Source organism: Phasianus colchicus, chromosome 2, assembly GCF_987193195.1.
Source record: "Phasianus colchicus chromosome 2, bPhaCol1.hap1.1, whole genome shotgun sequence".
Taxonomy (NCBI): Eukaryota; Metazoa; Chordata; class Aves; order Galliformes; family Phasianidae; genus Phasianus; species Phasianus colchicus.
The window spans coordinates 2,518,965-2,537,058 of record NC_143437.1 but is presented as its reverse complement, the minus strand read 5'-3'; the positions used below and the strand labels follow the sequence as shown (position 1 = coordinate 2,537,058).

Genomic DNA, 18,094 nt, shown 5'->3' with positions numbered 1-18,094 from the left:
ATTCAGCAATATGGCAAAGAGGTCAGCTCCAGCAGTACGTAAGGATCTAATAAAGATTTTCAGTGGAAGATCCTGATGGCTTTCACTGTGTTGTTCCTTCACCATTGTAGAGCTGCTTAAAAGCTTAGAGATGTGCATGTAAGCATGATCAGAGCAGTCCATCAGGCAGGGCGCAATGCACAGTAGTCTGAAGTGTGAAAAACAAACAGAAAAAGAGCTCAGTAGATCTGTTTGGTTGCAGTCTTAATGTATTGAGTGTGCTTTTTGCAGTTGTGTAGCCTTGAGTCTTTAGGCCTGGATCGTGGTCATTTCTGAACTGCTCTAACCTGGTATGCTGAAGTGGTTCTATTGACCTCTGTGAGCTTTTCTGCATTTTCCTTGTATGTACAGTGGCAGCATTTGCTCATCTGAGGACTGTCTTTTAAAGGGCAAAGGATTCTTCATTAAACTGGAAGAAATCATGTGCTTCAGGGAGCTTATACACGCCTAAAGTTCAGAGCATATTGATAGGTAAGCATTAATTAAATCTTGGTTTGGAAACTCTGCTTTGGGCATTTCAAAAGAGCTTATGTAGATCAAGTAGGTAACATTGACCAGAATCCCCCAAACGAGGGAGGCTCTGGGATCGTGGGTTCCCTTCCCACACCTCCAACCCAGTTGTAGCTGCTGTGAGCCCTGCCTGTCCCATGCATCCAAAGCTGATGTTATTTGTGTGGTTTCAGCAGTGCTGTGCCTGTTCCCATGAAGGCTGACTCTCACCTGTACCAGCACTGATGTGTAAAACTGTAATTTGGCTAAAAAGATGACTGTCCTAAAAAAAAAAAAAAATCTTACTTATCCTTGGTTTATTTTTGGTAGTGTTGAGGTGTTATGCAGAACGAAATGGGCTGGAGGTGTTCCTCTGGTTAGTACTTGTCTAGCAGCTATTTAAATGACATGGTGCAGTCTTCATTAATGGCAGTGTGATGATCTCCTATGTGCCTGTGCCTTAGTACTTGGGAACAAATGAAAGAAACACATTAATGAATGAGGGAAGAAACTGCTGGTCCTTTAAGTGTATCCTTACACAGCAGTATTTATTTAGGGACCTCCAGTTTCATTTAACATCAAATTGAAAATATTCGCCCAACTGCATAAATATGATAATATGTATACAGATGGATAGCTGTGTCAGATTAATTACAATGAAAGCAATAGATTATTTTCATTGACAAATGCTGGAGTGCCTTCCTTGATAATCATGTAATTATATATTGCATAGATGCAAAACCCATGTTAAGCTGCCATATACATACTGTTTAAAACTTTTGCTATCTCACAGCAGGATCTTGATGTGTTTGCTGCTAATTGTATCTCCAGGTGTCATGTGGCCTGGCTTTGCAGGGAAATAAGTATCTATGGGCTGTACATATCCCCCCTTATTTCCATTCTAATGTAGGGGTAGGATGTGAAGCATGTTTTAGGGAATTCTAAATCTGTCTTTCAAAGGGTAGGTCAAGCAGAAGAAGGTACAGAGGATATTAGCAGGTTATATGGAAGCTATTCAGTTATACAGGCTGAGATTCAACAAATAGAAGAAAAAGTAGAATTATTACATGTACGTTGCCAAGCTGTTAGTGTATTGAGTGCAGGAATTAGGTCTGCTCTGTGCAAAAGAACGAGTATAAGGAGCTCTTTGAGACATCCTTGCTGACTGCAAGGCTTTATCTAATGCTTCAGAAGAATAACTGTATGTGAGTAGCACTTGAGCTGTTGTGTCACGAACTTTGATTACATTTGTGGGGTTTGGAATGATGCTTTGTCTACTTGCTTTTGACACAGGTGACTGCAAAAGGCCAGCAGTGTTTGCTTAGGAAATAACAATACATTGATGTTCTTGAATAAATACAGATTGTGCTCGACAGTATACTGGAAGTCACAATTGCTGTGGATGTGGTTTGGAGCTTTTTCCCTCTTAAGTCAAGGAATTCCACCAGTATTTCAGTGCTTTTCAGGAAAGCAGGACTACATGGGGAACTGCAGTGGGAATTGTGAAAGTTGTGGGAAAAGAGAACTGTAGGATTGTGTGGCCTTTTTGTGTGGTTTTCCTGTGTTGTTAGTCTTCTTACACCTTTAGATGAGGCTGAAGTCCATGTGTAGTCTCCCCTTGGCTCCTGTTCCTGCCCAGCTGGCTGTGAGTAGATGGGTAGAAAGCCAAATGATCCTGGGTTCTATCAGGCAGTGTGGGTAAAAGGAAAAGCAAACAGAAAGCTGTGGTGGGTGAAAAGCCTCCAAACTCCATATAGACGAGAAAAGTATTTCTGAGTTTATCAAAGGACTTTTCTTTGTAAAACTTCTGCCTGATATATTAAGAAAAAAAAAAATGAAAAAGCCAAGGGATTTACTGTTTTCCACAGGAACATGTGGTGTTCTTGATGTTCTTTTGCCAAAAACTTTGCTTCCTGCAGTAATTAAAGTCTGAGAAATCATACTGAAATGCTTATAGTGAAGAAAACAGGTGGGGTTGGAAGGAAGGCTTAGCACAGTCAGACGTGTAATATTTCCTTTAGGGCACAAGCAGGGATTGTGCCAGAAGAGAACGGCCAGCAAACTGGGGAGGAGGGACAGAAATTTGAGAAAATGCTGAAATGGCTTTTATTTTGTTTTTAGTAGGAAGGAGAAAGGAAATTGATTGTACTCAGTTTCTTCTCTTCTTGTAGAAGTAATTGCCATTGATCTCCAGAGGAAGAGCATGTAGCTACATTGTAGGCCTGTCATTCAGTTCTTTTCCATTGCTAATTGACTACCTTAGTTCCTTCCTTTATTTTAGGCAACCACCAAAAGCAACCAGCCAGACAGCGTGCAGCAAATAAGCAAACAGAAGCTTGACTGAGTGGAAACTAACTCTTCAATCCTTAATGTGATTGTTCTGCCAGAGCCTTTGGGACTGGGAGGAGATTTTTTCCTTCAACTCCAGTCCTCAAACTGTCCTCAGATTCACCGAGGAGTTCAGTATTTGAGAAGGTGAAGTTGTTTTCTAAAAGTCCAGTAGATAGATGAAGCTGAGGCTGTGATTTACTTTGAGCTCTGAGAAATATAATGTGAAAAACCTATTTGGGTTCTGCAAGCTGGACAGAGACTGCAGTCAGTTCAATAAAGGCACTGCTAAATTTACCATGATGAAGTGCTGCCTCATGCATGAAATAGCTGCTGTGGTCTTGTGCTGGTGATTTGATGATTTATCACCTTTAAAACTGTAGAAACAACATGCAGAGTTTGTTTTCAGTGGATTATTCATGTTATCACTTGTTTGCGCCCCTTGGAATCTTATATGATTGATAAACATTTCAAACAAGCAAAAGCCCTTGAAAAATAAATGTGGAGATCTTAAAATTGTGCTTTTCACACAAAAAATGCCCCTCTGTGGCACAGGGCTTAGGGGCTTCTCCTGCTGCACAGAGACTTGGGTTTGATGCTGGCACTGGGTGGGAGGTTGGAAATAACTGTGCTGGTTCCTTAAGCTCAGAGCTCTGTAAATGTGTGCAGCTCATCCACACTGAATGTCTCATCTCAGTAGTTTTGACTGTGTAAAAGGAGCTGACAGTGTACATTGGAGATCCTGTAGGTGACTGGTGCATATGGAGTCTTGGCAGAGGAAGGAGCAACTCAGCTGTTGAACAGCTCAGCAGTATCAGAAATTGCATTTGTGTGTGTACTGATGGAATTGTCAGTGCCAATGGCACTTCAGGAGTCAATGGGGACTGCCAAAGCCTTTATCCTGTGTTGCCTGTCTCCCTAGCACCTGTGTGGTGGATCTAAGTAGAAGTTTTCAGGTATGGAGTAACTTTGGTTCCTAGCCTACAGCCATCTGCTGAGGCACTGGCTTAGCTTTGGTCAGAGGGTGTTGCATTATCCTCAGTTATACACAGGCTCTCATGCAGTTCCAGAATGGCAGAAGGGCTCAGCAGTGTCTTGGCTAACCAAAGCAAAGGCTCAGCGTATTTCTATATCTTTTCTTTATTTTCCAATTAAAAAAAGGCACGCTTCTGTGAGCAAGGCTCTTTTCGCTGTTTAGGTAATGGGGAAAAAATATCTTTCAAATCAACCATAAGTGTGGTTAAGGCTGAAATAGCAAGGTGAATTCTTTCTATTTGGTTTTTCAAGTCCTGATGACTAAGAACATAGTTTTCCCAAGGTTCTCTACAAGCGTGGGTTGTGGTATAGGTTATGTTCACTCATTGGAAACTGTAGCATGGTTTTGCAGTATGCTTCAAAGCCAGTGTAGCTCTGCTTGCCAGTCTGTTTTGAGTCCTGAAGCACTTCATCCTCTCTAAGTGCAGTAACTATGTGTTCTCTCTACTTCAAACACCACCTGTCATGTTTTTTGCCCCTTTTGGGTCATTCCTAATACTCTTCCACCCTTCTGTGCTATGATTTTGGAATGAGAAATAAATGTAATTATAAGCAAAACTGTCTGCTGAGGAGGGAAACTGTCTGAGGATGTGCCTTGAGGAGATTATTCCCACTCTGGGAAGAATTCCTTTCTCTGACCTGTTTTCTCTTTAGGAAATGCTGTTTTCCACTATGGCAACATCTCTTCAGAAAATTCAATGCTAAGCAGTTTCAAAACTTATAAGCCAGGTCTGTGCCTCTCCTGGCTGGGAGAGGCATTAACTCTCAGGTACCTGTAATTCCCCTGCTCTGATTACCTGAGAACAGCTGCAGTGTCCTCAGAGCTGCTCACCACTGATTGCTGTGCATTTTCAACAGTAAGCCCTACAGAGCAGCAAACTGGCAAATATTCTGCTTGATGAAAATCCATCATGGTTGTTCTTTGTACATCTCCCTGCTTTGTTATCTGTCACTTTAAATTTATCAGAACAATCAGCGTTTGGAATTTCATACCTAAATTTGGCTTGACTGTCTGATGAGCTACTGTGGTCATGAAAGAGACAGTTTCCTTAAAAATGTTGGCATCTCCATCTTTTAAACCCTTAAAAAAAAAAAAAAGTACAATGTGAATGGAGTGGACTATGGGGAATGGCCTTGAGTTGTGCTTGGGAGATTCAGGTTGGCTATTAGGTCAGGTGCCCAGGGAGGTGGTAGGTTCACCATCCTGGAGGTGTTCAAGGAACGTGTTGATGTTGTACTGAGGGACGTGGTTTAGTGGGGCAATATTGGTGATAGATGGACAGCTGGATTGGATGATCTTGGAGGTCTTTTCCAGCTTTTCCAGCCTTTGGTGATTCTGTGAATGTTGCTGTTGCAGAAAACTTGGGTTTGTTTTCAACAACCATGAGCTTGCTATTGCTTTTCTCAGTTGAATGACAAAGGAATGGCTGAGATGTCATAATGAAGGTAGGAATGAATGTCTTGCAAGTCCAAATCAAATGCAGAATAACTCTTGGTCCAATGGTAGCTTTGGATCTTAATGTGGAAGCTGAGAAAGAGCTCTTACACATGAACTACCCCAAAATGTCTGACTCCTGAGAATTAAGTAATGGATTATTTCCATTAAGAACGAATTGATTTGAGGGTTTTTTGTCTATATTCTTTTCCTTGGAGAAACCAAAGCAAAATCCTTTCCCAGGTCTGAGGTTTCCCAGGTAGGAAGTGTCAGCAGGAATCATAAAGCCTGTGAAGGGCAGAAGGACAGTAAAGAAGTACAAGGCATGGTTTATAGGCAGTATTCATTTCACAAAATGCAATGAGTAGTTAAAACAAGGAGCAGATGTGGTGTCAAGGTTTGAGGATGCTGTACTGGAGCCAAGAAAAAAGGGAGAAAGCTGGGAAACCTGGTGCATGCTTTTGGTGATTTTTGTCTAGATATAAGGCACAAGTATGAGGGCTGTCCTGAAAGTAATGCCTCCTATTTTATGATGTTGGCCCATGATATCAGAAGTGGATGTTGGTGGGATGGTGGTAAGTGTTGATCCTTCCCAATTATGCTCCATTCCATTTTGTTGCCATGTGACAGATGGCAGCAGAGGGGCAGTCTGACACAATGGCATCTGACATGGAAGTGTGTATGAATCAAATATATTGAGTATATCAAATATATGGAGCATAATAGCTTGCAGAATGCCAGAACTCTTAGTCTGCTTGTGAAATTCATACTAGGGCTGCTTTACATTATGTCAGATATGCAACCTGGGAACACATCCCGTGTCAGAGTGCAGATCAGTGCTTGCTTCAGAAGTCAGGTTGTTATGTGAGTGCCAGCATGGGGGGATTACTTGGGGAGAGGTACTCAGTCACAGTAGCTCAGTAATTGCTGCAGTGCCAGATGCTAAATGCCATCATCTGATACTAAGCTTTAGTGATGTTCTGGGTATCATGTCAGAGGAGATAGATAGAAGGAAAGTGTCCAGGAATATGTGCAGTACAAGTAATCTTGGTGCTGACACTATTTTTGGAATCTGTACACTTACCTTGATAGTATCTTGATGAGGTCAAGACTGAATAAGTTTAAGGTTTTGAAGTGAAAAGGGAATAATGTTTTTCCTGTGGGTATCTCACAGCCATTTCTGAACTTCTGCTTTCTCCAGTAAGAGCTAAGAGCTTAAGTGGTGTGAATTCTATAATTTGATGCACGAGGAAGGCTTGGTAGCAAATCCAGAGGTAATGATTGCAGCAGTAGAACTTCAAAAATAAAATGAATTAAATTGTGGATAGAGTTGCCTGGGATTGAACAGCATCCTTTGCGGTTCAGAGCTAAGGAGATGAACCTTCTTTCCCTTGTTTGTGGGCTATTTTATTTGTAAGTGAGCAGCTGGGTTGAGATCTTATTTGCGTGACTTTGAATTTCAGCTGGATGTTTTTCTGATGAATAGTCTGTCTCCTGGCCTTTTTGGAGGCTTTAGGAAAAATACAATCTGCATGTACAGTTGTGAGAAGAATAAACTGTATTTCACTTTGACAGGGATTTTTAAACCTTAGAGGTTTAGAAGTAAAGCTTACTAAAATAATAGACTTCTCAGTATCTCTTGGGAGCGATAAAGACCTGACAGAAGCATCATCAGTGTTGGGCTAAAATGGAATACCCAGCTTTGCACAGCTAGTGATGTAGGTGGATTGCTTACATTGGATTCTGTCTCCCAACTGCTATTTGGACGTCCCAGGGGTCTGGATGAGAAGTTATTGCTCACTTCAGGACAGGTGGCACCATAGAAGCGTTGAATAGCAGGACCCAATTCTTATTTTCAACAGCAGTTATATCACACTGTTTATTTTACAGCTGAAGTGTTACCCTTTTACCCTTGCTGGCTGGTGCTTAAATCTTGCTTTGGAACGTGCTAGGTTAAGGAAAAAGAGACAAAGCCTTTGCATCTACATTGCCTCAGTCTCCTTTCCCTTAGTGTCATTCTGTGCTTTGCTGCTCACAAAGATTGAGCTGCTGGGAGATCTGCTCTGCAGCTCCTCTGGAACAACACCTCTAGCTCTACCAGCTGGAACAGCCAGAGAGATACCCCCAAGGACACCCTGAAAATGCTGTGCTCTCAAAGTATTGACCTTGCAGATGAATCTGAGCTGCTCGATAACTTGCTGGCACTTGCTGCTAGCGATCAGTTGTCTTCTGTGAGCTTGAGTGTGAAACCCCATGTAGCCCTGATGCCTCACCTGAGGGGTGGTAGTGCTCCTCGCCTGCGTTCCAGCAGTCTAGCACTTGAAGATCAGTTGTTTGTAGCTCATCCAGCCCTACAGAAAGTGCCAGCATTCTACCTGAGATGCTTCAGTGACAGTATTTAACACTGCTACTTCTACAGAAAACTTGTAGCTTTGTTTTGCTGTTTCTTGCTCATGACACCTTGCTTCTTTCTGCAGCTACTGCACTGTGTCTGCAGGTTCCTGAAGGAGAAGTGTAAAGGAAATTTCAGGCAAGCAGTGAGATGAAATTGGCACAGTGTAGGATTGGAATTGGGATGTTAGGCTACTGCTATTCCTTCAAATGCCCTTCAAGTAAGACAAATGGCCTTTAAATACATTGTGAGAACATGAAAAGGCAGTGACATTTGAGAGAACAAAGGAAACATCCTCAGAATTCACAACCAAAGTGTGAGTACAGGAAGAAAACCCCAACAGAGCAGCAACTGAACAAAGCTTTTCCCAGTGGAGGTTTCAAATACACTTCCATGAAAAAGATTCAAATGTCTTTAGGAGTAACACCACATTGTGGATAGCACTTGCTTAACATATGAGTTGTGCTTGGAAAAATTCCATAGAGAAGCGAACTTATTTAGAATTGTAGAATGGCCTGGGTTGCAAAGGCCCACAATGCTCACCCAGTTCCAACCCCCTGCTATGTGCAGGTCACCAACCAGCAGCCCAGGCTGCCCAGAGCCACATCCAGCCTGGCCTTGAATGCCTGCAGGGATGGGGCATCCACAGCCTCCTTGGGCAACCTGTTCCAGTGCCTCACCACCCTCTGGGTGAAAAACTTCCTCCTGATATCCAACCTAAACCTCCCCTGTCTCAGTTTCAAGCCATTCCCCCTTGTCCTATCACTGACCATCCTTGTAAACAGCCATTCCCCCTCCTGTTTACATGCTCCCTGAAAGAGAGTATTTAGGATCAACTTAATTTAGCTGGTAAAAAATACTGTATTTAATTAGAATCAGATGTAATGTCACCATCTTGTTTCAGCTGTGATATTAAAAAGATACTGTCTTGTTAGTGTTAGTAACCCTTTTCTGTTTTTATTTAGGTTTTTTTCTTGCTGGAGTGAATCCTTTGTTAGTTGGGTTTGTGAGGTGGAAGGGCACACAGGCCATTCTTTATGGCCAATATGAATGCTCTACTGTTCAGCTAGGATAGCTGTAGTAAGAATGTGAAATAACAAAGAGATGCTTCACAATGTGAAAATGATGGCATGATCAGTACTGGCATTGAACCTGAGCATTAAAGCTGGAAGCAGTTCTATGCATGTACAGCACTGCCTGGACAAAACAAAGATGCTGTTGGGTCACATGGAATTGTGAATGCTGTGGAGAGCATGGTGATGTGTGTATATTTTGAATAAGCTTTATTGTGATTATAAGTGGAATTCTGTTGATCAGGGACAAAAAAATGGTAAGTTGATGAAGAATGATTAAAAAGACAGTTATGGAGGAGAAGGGGAGGGAAAAAAATTGACTTCTAAAGGGTGAGTAATGGCAGAAGGTAGACTGAAGCTTTATTTTACTTTTCTCCTAGAAAGTGTAGGAGCTATTCTGAAAGATAGGAAAAAAAAAAAGGAAGTAGTCCAGAATTCAAAATGGAATAAATTTATACATTGTTGAAATATATAATTTACAGTCTAGAAAGGTTAATTATACTTGGAAAACGATTACAATTAAAAAAAAAAAATATGACTTCTGGGAATGTCCAGGGTCATAATCAACTAGAACAAGCTTTCTTCCCCAGTAAATGTATTTCAGGTTTCTCTTTGCTCTACAAAACCCCAAGGTGTGCTTTCTGCTGCAAAGGACAACTTAGCCAGGAGTCTGCCTGTCTGTCTGCAGCATCTTCCCCCTATATGTGGAAGGACTAATCTGATTTCAGTGCAAGAATACCTGTGTTGCTCAAACAGCAAGTTGAGTAGTCCACTTACAGGCTGTATTTACCCTTTTATGCTGCAGATTCATTAATTCAAATGTTTGCATTACTTATTTTTTTTAATAGGTCCCTGTAGCTCACAGAGTCTTGCTCATTGAGTGGGGAATCTTGAGCTGAGCCTGCCTGTATGTAGAGATGCAGTGGTGATGCAGCTGCTCTGCCTCCTTTGGCTGGCACTCAGGGTGAGCTCATCCTGATGCTCTGATTTTTTTGAAGTCTGTGAGCATTAAATACTTGAGCTGATTTTAGTGCAAGCGGATGGTTGTATTTAAGGGAATTTGCAAGAAGAAAATTAGTTAAGGCTTTGTGTATGGGAAGAACATTGTACGGATTGAATCCTAAAGATACACACATTTTGTATGAAAATGTTTCTGAACAGTTTAAAAAAAAAAAAAAAAGAGATTGAGTAGATATAAATGCGAAACAAAGGCGAGAAAGAAACACTCCAACAGTACCAGGAAATCAGAGAAAAGGCACAGCAGATTCAAAACAGGGCTGAGGCTGCTAAACCTAGCACGGTACAGGAGAGCTTTGTTAGGGGCTCTGGCCTCATCCCCAGGGCTATGCAGCAGTGTGGTGGCAGTGCTCTGCATTGCTGTGTGCCTGGCAGCTCTGTGCAGCCCTACAGAGTTCTGCAGAAGGAGGTTTATTGCAAGGGTCTGCCCAGGTAGAAGGTCAACACACCAGAGGTGGCAGCTTTATCAATATGGTGAGCAAGACGATGTAGCCTCAACCTACTGAAATGTTGTCTTGACCCATGTCCTCTGCTATCCTGACCTACTTTTTTTTTTCTAATGTAGTCATGGCATATTCCAGGTCAAGCCTTAAGAGCAAATCTACTCATAAAAAGACGATTCAGCAAGACATCGGCTGTTGCAGACATTGCTTGTTGCCCTTCTGCTACGTTATCTCTGTACTTTCCCTGCTCTGTCTCATCCACATCAGCCTTGAGGGCTCACAGACACTGCCTCCAGCAAAATCTATTGTGTCTTGCACTGAGAGAGCCCAAAGGGTTATTGTTCTTCCCACAGCAGAACTTCCCTCCTAGTGCATGCTAGGAGGGCAATAAGAGGGGTGTGATGAGACCTACACCAAGCAGCTGTAATGATTATAGGGTGATGACTGCATTGTTTATGTATTTTCCTGACTTTTTATTTGCATGTTAAATCATAGAATCATAGAATGGCTTGGGTTGGAAGGGACCTTAAGGGTGGTCAAGCTCCAGCCCTTCTGCTGCATGCAGGGTCACCAATCTCCATATCTAATACTAGATCAAGCTGCCCATCCAACCTGGCCTTGAACACCTCCTTAAATTTAATTTAAATGTATAAATAAAAAGCTTAAATTACCTTTCCTATGCACTCACCTACTCATCTCCAGCTTTGGCTTGTTTAAATTTTCTTAAGGTGAAAAAAAACAAATAAAAAATCAAAAAAGGAGTAAGTCAGTGATTTTTGGCTTGCAGTGTCCTGTAGGGTACAGGGGTCAGTTTGAAGGAATTTGAATTCTTGAAGCAGGTGAAAGGCTGGTGCTTGTTTTATTTGTCATTTTGCTAGAAATGTAATAAACTGCAGGTGAGGGATGAGGGTATTGTTGTTCTTAGGTTAATAATTTCTGTATGGAAAGTACTGTTCAATTCTTTTAAATTACAAAGCTGCCAACTCATAAACAGACTGAGTGGAACACAAGAAGTTCTTATGAATTTTATCTTTCATTTTATGATGTGCAATATCCTGCTCTTTATTAAACCACCTGAGGGAGGGACGGTGAGATTCAAGGAGGAGCCTTTACTGTTCCCAGGGGCCTCCTCCATCTCTCACTTATTGGACTTCTTGTTTTCACTAAAACTCATGTCTCTCCTCTGACAGTGATGTCGTGCTGCCTGCCGTGCATGTGGGAAGTTCATGGGAAGGGACTGTGCCAAGTCTGCAGCTTGTAGGCTGTTGGTGTAAGGGAGGGTTCAGCCCCACACTTCTGTAGCTTTTGCTTCCCCATAGCATTGCTGTTCTCCTTGTGAAGCTACAGGGAGTGGGAGCCACTCCTGTGCTTGCTCAGCTAGCTAAGAAGCTGTTCATTCATTGATAGGCACTCAATTCATTGATAGTCTTTCCGCTATGCTGGTAAGTGGTCGTAGTGAAGACTCACTGTATATCAGTATTGCATTCCCACTCCTTTAAATACATCTGCATGCTGTGTATCTCCTAACACACATGTGCAAACTGCATGTCAAACCGTGTAATCATAGTGAAGGTGTGCAGGGTTCCACCTGTGTGTGGCTGCAGTCGGGGTGCTGCTGGCAGCCTGTGCAGTAAGGGTGGGTGTGCAGAGCATGGCCACCTTGCTGTCCTCCAGGGACAGCCCTGTTTCTGTGTGGTGAGTGAGTTAACTTGTGCTTTCTGCTCTGAACACGTGGATATAGGATAAGTCTGAGCTAGAGGCTCCAGCTCAGGAGAGAGCATGGAGCCAGAGGAAAGATGGGTGGTGCTTTGGACCAGATTTTAAGTCACGGTTTTAACTTTCTTTTTTTTGTTTTACTTTCCAAGTTATAAATTTAGAAACTCATTGAATTGTTGTCCTTACGGATTAGGTGTACTTAGAACAACTCCAGGGTGTTCTCTGAAGGATGCAATAGAATTGCAGACAAGATTGGGGCTGGGCTGAGGGTGTTACCCAGCACCTGTGGAAGTCAGGGGGAGCCTTTGCTGACTATGAGGGGCTTTGCATCTGACCTTCAAAATGATACAGGGGGAAAAAAAAAAAGAGCTTATTTCTCCTCCTGGAGAAGTAATAATGCCTTAATAGTTTATAATAGAAACTGAGGGCATTGATTTCCCATAGATTTACATGTGATCATTTACAAGACTAATTTTTATAAATGGTTTCTGTTTGCAGATGTGAGTGCTGTCTGACTGCACTACAGCTACTATGAAGCAAATGGTTGTTATTTGCATCTGTCTTTTTTAAAGACTTTATTTTCTTTCAGCATTTGTTTTTAAAATCAGAATATCTTTAAAATTGCAAAATAGAAAAAAAAAAACCCAAACAAAAACAAAACAACCACCACCAACACCTGCAAATGCAGTTCAGGAAGCTGAGAAATTGGTTTCCTGAGTATCATATAAAACCAGAACCAACTCTGCAGTTTCTACTGTTTCATTCTAAGTACAATTCTACATCCTATTAATTCTAGAAATAATTGCACAATGAGAAGGGGAAGATGAGGGAGAACTACAACTGCGTGGAATAAGTAGGTCTCTGAAATACCTGTACGTTCCTGCATTTACCTTGCATGCCCTGAAACGTTATTTTTAATCTTACTCCAGGCAGCAGAGCTCTCTTTAGCACTTTCTTTTTAGAGTAACACCTTAGCTAAGGGAAAGTGGAAATGACAGTCCTGAAATAATGTTTCTGAACATTTATAGCAGCTTCTTAGTGCCCCTCGTTTGCCCAGTGCCTTTGTGAAGCCTCAGGTGTGAAGTTGCTTAACAGTTATTTATAAGATTTCTATAACTGTTAGGTTTGCTGCAAGGCCAAATGGTTTCCTTTAGTTCTGTGTGAGTGTGAGATGCTGATTCTGGCTCTGTTCCATCCAAGAGCTGGAAGGGTTTGGGAGGCTGGCAGAGGCCGTGCTTCACCAGCACTTTTGGAAAATCTGTGGACCCAAATTTTGTGAGGTTTGGCTGTGCTCGAATTGCCTTGGTGCTTGCATTGCACCTTGATGCATGTTCCAGCACTTGGGTTTCCTGAGGAAATGGCTTTTGTTGGGGGAGCTGTGGTACCCAGCTCAACCTTGGGCAGCTCTGGGGGTTTGTGCAGGATCAGGCCCTGAGTGATGTGACCTCAGCAAGAGTGGAGGCAGCAGGTTTGATCTTTCCTTAGATCTAACATGGCTGCAACTTCAAGCTGACCTTAAGAAAACCCTGCAACTCCAGATACATGGTAGTTACTGCTGGAAATGGACTACTAGGACAAATGGGCCATGCTGTGAAGGTAAAAATGGTCTTCTGCAAGTGCTTTTCTGTTTACTATACTATTAAGGGTTTTAAAACCCTTATGAGACACTATTTTCACGAAACTTATTTATGATAACTATTAAACTCCTCTTAATTATTCATGTAATTTAAATTTTACATGTTACTGCTATGACACAGAGCTACTTTTTCCATGAGAAACATTGTACTGCTTCTATTATGATTCAGGGGGAGGTTGGGACTCAGTCATCCTGCATCCTATTCAGAGTTAAACAACAGTTGTGACTCTCATTTCTTTCTCTCTGTTCTTCCCTTTGGCTTTCACAGCTGTTATGGTTTGGTGTGAAATGCCTGCAAACGACACAGTTTAGTCAGGTTTGAATTTAGATAATTGTTGAAGCAGTTTACATGTCTGTTTACTCATTCTTCTTTTAGTGAGCCTTTACGTATAAGGAAGGATTTTAAAATTCTGAGTTTACTTCTCACTCCATTTGACTCTAGAAAAGTTTTTGCTGCTGGCCTCAATGGGAATGAAGCCTTTTGAAAATCTGACCTGTAATTTATTAAACAACAAATCACCGTCAGCATATGCAGAGGATTTCCAGTGGATGTCAGCACTTACAGTGGGTACACACAGCATTTGCAGGGTGAATGTGCCCAGTAGACAAATCCCTACAGAAGGGGAATAGTTACCCTTAGCTTCAGCTGGGACTTGGGCTGCTGGCTGAGGCCTGGTTGTGGTGTGTTGCCTGGCTGCACTGTGCTTTCTCCTTGGGAATCACACTCAGGGCATTGGCTGCTTGCTGTCTGCACCACAGTACAGCCAACCTGCAGGTGGGCACAGGGCATTGATGGCCTTGGAGATGGGAATGAGGAGGCCGTGGGGTTTGTGCAGAAGCTGACTCTCAGCAGGGCTCAGCGCCCCTGTGCCTGAGGCTGGTGGTTTTCTGTGCTCCTGGCCTGGGGCCCAGCTCCCCTGCCACTTCTGTGGGGCTGTGCTGCTTGTCACTCAAAGTGCCTGGAGGAATTGCTGCCAGCAGTGGTATATGTGTATATGGCATGTGTTTGCTGTGGAGTTTGCTGAACTTGAAGTGAAAACCAAGTTGCTGTGCTGCAGGAGTTGTGATGGTGGAGAAGGGCACAGGGAAATGCAACGTGTGCCATGCAGCAGAGCTGCACAGAGCATACTGCAAGAGAGAACAGAGAACATGGAGTTTGCCTTTGTGTTTTTAGGGAAAATCGTTTCTCTTCATGCTTGCTTGTATTGAATAATTCAAATAAATTCAAAAGTTTGTGCCCCTGGGGATTATTAATCTTATCCATACAGCTTTTCTCTGTGGCTCTTTCCAATGAGAACATTCTTTGTTTGAACCCTTTTATTTCAGGAAATATATCATTAACAGATATATCATCAAGTAACTTATGTTTAGGGCACTTTTTAAGAATTAGAATCCCTTAAACCAAACTGCTTTAAGTGCTCACTTTCCGAGTCTGTTAGTGAACCTGGAAATGAGCAGAGAGGTTGGTGTTTTCTCTCAGTAGGCCCTGGGGAGAGGTGAGAACAGCTTCCTGCTTTAAGGGATGCATGGAAGGAGGAAAGCCGTCCTTGGCATCACCTGCCTGAGCTGCAGAGAGCAGGCCTGTACTGATTTAATTCTCTTCTTGTTCCTTCTACACTATGTGATGCTGAGAAGTGCAACAGCTTCTTGTGACTCCTGCTTGGAGGGGTTACTACTTGTTCTTGTGGCAAAACTGGCTTGGTAGGAACAAATATATAAGAGCATAATCGCTCAGCACATCCTGCACGCTAGCAGCTGGTGCTTGAACAGCATGTGTGTCTGATATTCAGTGGCACAATCTTCAAGCTGGAACTTCTGTATTGAGCAGAATTTCAGCCCTTGACAAATGGTTATTGGGTCAGTGGCTGTCTGCAAGGAAGAATGCAGAGAAACAGTCAAAACAGAAAAAAAATAAATCCTAGCAAAAGCCAAAGTGACAGGTCATGTAAGAGAACAGGCAAGCCACAGTTGGCCCTATACATTCCCATTATTAACCTGAAAAATAGTAGGAAAATGGAATCTTCAGTATGGGGAAGGTATTTTCAACTAGCTCTTAAAATGAATCTTGGCTTGGGTTTGCTGAAATCATTGATCTCACCCTTCAATATCCTAAACTTACAGCTATGTGGCAGATATTATATGTGAGAGAAAAGTGTTAGCTGAAAATGAAATCACTGTGGAAATGCTGGGATGGAAATACACGTATGCAGAGAGAGCAGCACTTACCCGTAAGTGCTCACGTATGCACTGCTCCTCTTGGTAAGTGGCTTATTGTGGGATAAGCCGGCAGAATTAAAAGAACAACCTGTGCAGATCTTCAGAATGCTCTTACAAAAAGTCTGTTTGCATTCTATGTCAAATATTTCATTCTTCAACACATGTGTAAAATGCTGAATTACTGGGAATTGGCAGCAAAGCTGTTCTTAGAGCAAATACGGGATCTGCAGCATATATAGGACATATTTTTATGATGTTAATTGTAGCTGTATGAGCATTCAGAACTGTGTGTGTATTTGTTAGAGCCTTGAAAAGGGCCAGAAGTGGCACATTTGTAAATGGGACTTTCTTTACTCTTTTGAAACTTTCCCTCTGACTTTTCTTTGCTACATGATCTAAATTGGTTTGAATGCGTTGTTTGCTATTATAATTATTTTAGAAAGTTAGTTTTGCTTTAATCTTACGGCCATCTCATCATTTATATGATTTCAATCTTCCTGCCTCTTCTCAAAGCATGTTTGTCTTCCCCAGCTGCAAAAATACACAATGTGAATGTCTGCTCCAGGGTCAGGGTGATGCTTCAGAGTGTGAAATTTGACAGCGTGCATATTTATCCAGCTGATAAACACATCAAACAAAAGAGAAATGTTTGACAAGAAGGTAGGAAGCAGAATTTTGAGGACATGGAGGCAAATGCCCACTCTTACTGCTTTTCACAAGCTTTCAGCTATTTTTGTTGGCCTTTCTCTGTGTTCAAGCACATGGTTGTGTTGATGGATAAGTAGATGTAAGTAAGTCACCGAGTAAGGAAAATATCTATGTATTAATTTCTGTCTCAGAAACTGTCAGACAACTGCACCAGTGAAAATGGGGTGAAGTTAGAAGACTTCAGTCTGATCCTTAGTGAGTGTTTCTTCAAATAAACGCAGTAAAAACTGAGAATCGACTTAAGCAATTGTAGTTAGCAAATGTTATATGAAGAGAAAAAAGATGCATAGAACTTTATTTTTTTTTTGTAGTGTAGTAAGCAGGAAATGTATAAGAGACATGCCACATGGCAGGGGTGCCATGCAGAGGGATTTAGTCTTAAGATATGTGCCCTGCAAACCTCCTGAAGCTGAGCAAGCTCACGTGCAAAGTCTTGCACCAGGGTGGGGGTAATCCCAAGCATGAATAATGTATAAGGATGGACTGAGGGCAGCTCTGAGCAGAAGGGCTTAGGGCTGTTGATCGATAAGAAGCTTGACATGAGCTGACAACATGTGCTTACAGCTCAGAAGGCCTCCACCGTGCCTTGGGCTGCAGAAGAAGTGTGGCCTGCCTGCAGTGCTGCGTTCAGCTCTGGGCCTCCAGCACAGAAGACTTGAAGCTGTTGGAATGGGTCTAGAGGAGGCCACAAAGATGATCAGAAGGATGGAGCACCTCTCCTATGGAGACAGGAGAGAGCTGGGCTTCTTCAGTCTGGAGAAGAGAAGGCTTGGGGAAGACCTTGTCGCAGCATTGCAGTATTTAGAGGGAGCTGCAGGAAAGCTCGAGTGATAGGACAAATAGGAATGGCTTTAAACTGAAGGAGAGTAGATTTAGATTAGATATAAAGAAGAAATTTCTCAGATAATGGTGAAGCCCTGTCTCTGCTGTCCTGATAGCTGTGGATGCCCCATCCCTGGATGGGCAGCCTGAGCTGGTGGGGGGCAGCCAGCCCATGGCAGGGGTGGGGCTGGGGGGCTCTAAGGTCCCTTCTGACCCAAACATTTCTGTGATTCTGAGAGATTTGATTGGGGGGAAATACTGATTAACCCGTCCTGTTAGTGTGAACCAGATATTTTTTATTAGAGGCTCTTCTGCTGGGGATAGCAATCTTACCTTTGATTACGTGCTATTATGTTACAAAAACTGCAGTTCAGTCAAACTCATCTTTCATACAACAAATTTTCAATTTAATGTGCTGTGAGCTTATTGAACTTAAACTTGGTATGAAGAGGTGACATTTCAAATAAACATTTTCCTACAGTCTTTTCGCAGAGAAGCAAGAACAAATGAACAACAGATGTGAAATATTCATGCGGTTAAGAAATATGACTTGTAAAATTTGGCTGTTTTGAGTAGCAACATCCCTGACTTCTTTTATGCTTGATTAACTTTTATGTTGTGGCTCACGGGGCCAAGAAGAAGACTTGATTAGAGAACAAAATGTCTCAACGTGCTCTGATAAACCGTTCTCTTGGTTAAAAAAAAAAAAGTGTTTGAGTCCTTTAAAGTTTGTAGCATCAGGAG

The 18,094-nt window shown here is 42.2% G+C and overlaps 1 protein-coding gene across 8 annotated transcripts in view; it reads left to right on the top strand.

The window, feature by feature from the left end:
• Nucleotides 1-18,094, top strand: part of CCDC85A (coiled-coil domain containing 85A) — a 62,386-nt gene that overhangs the window by 17,637 nt on the left and 26,655 nt on the right. Inside the window, exon 3 of one of the 8 annotated variants that reach the window (XM_031597884.2) lies at nt 2,810-3,157. The exons of 6 other annotated variants lie outside the window; for them this stretch is intronic. In XM_031597884.2, coding sequence (XP_031453744.1) covers nt 2,810-2,868 — 59 coding nt within the window. In that variant the 3' untranslated portion in view covers nt 2,869-3,157. Of the gene's footprint in view, nt 1-2,809; nt 3,158-18,094 lie in introns of those variants that run through there. One more of the 8 variants, XM_090134520.1, reaches the window with a different exon arrangement.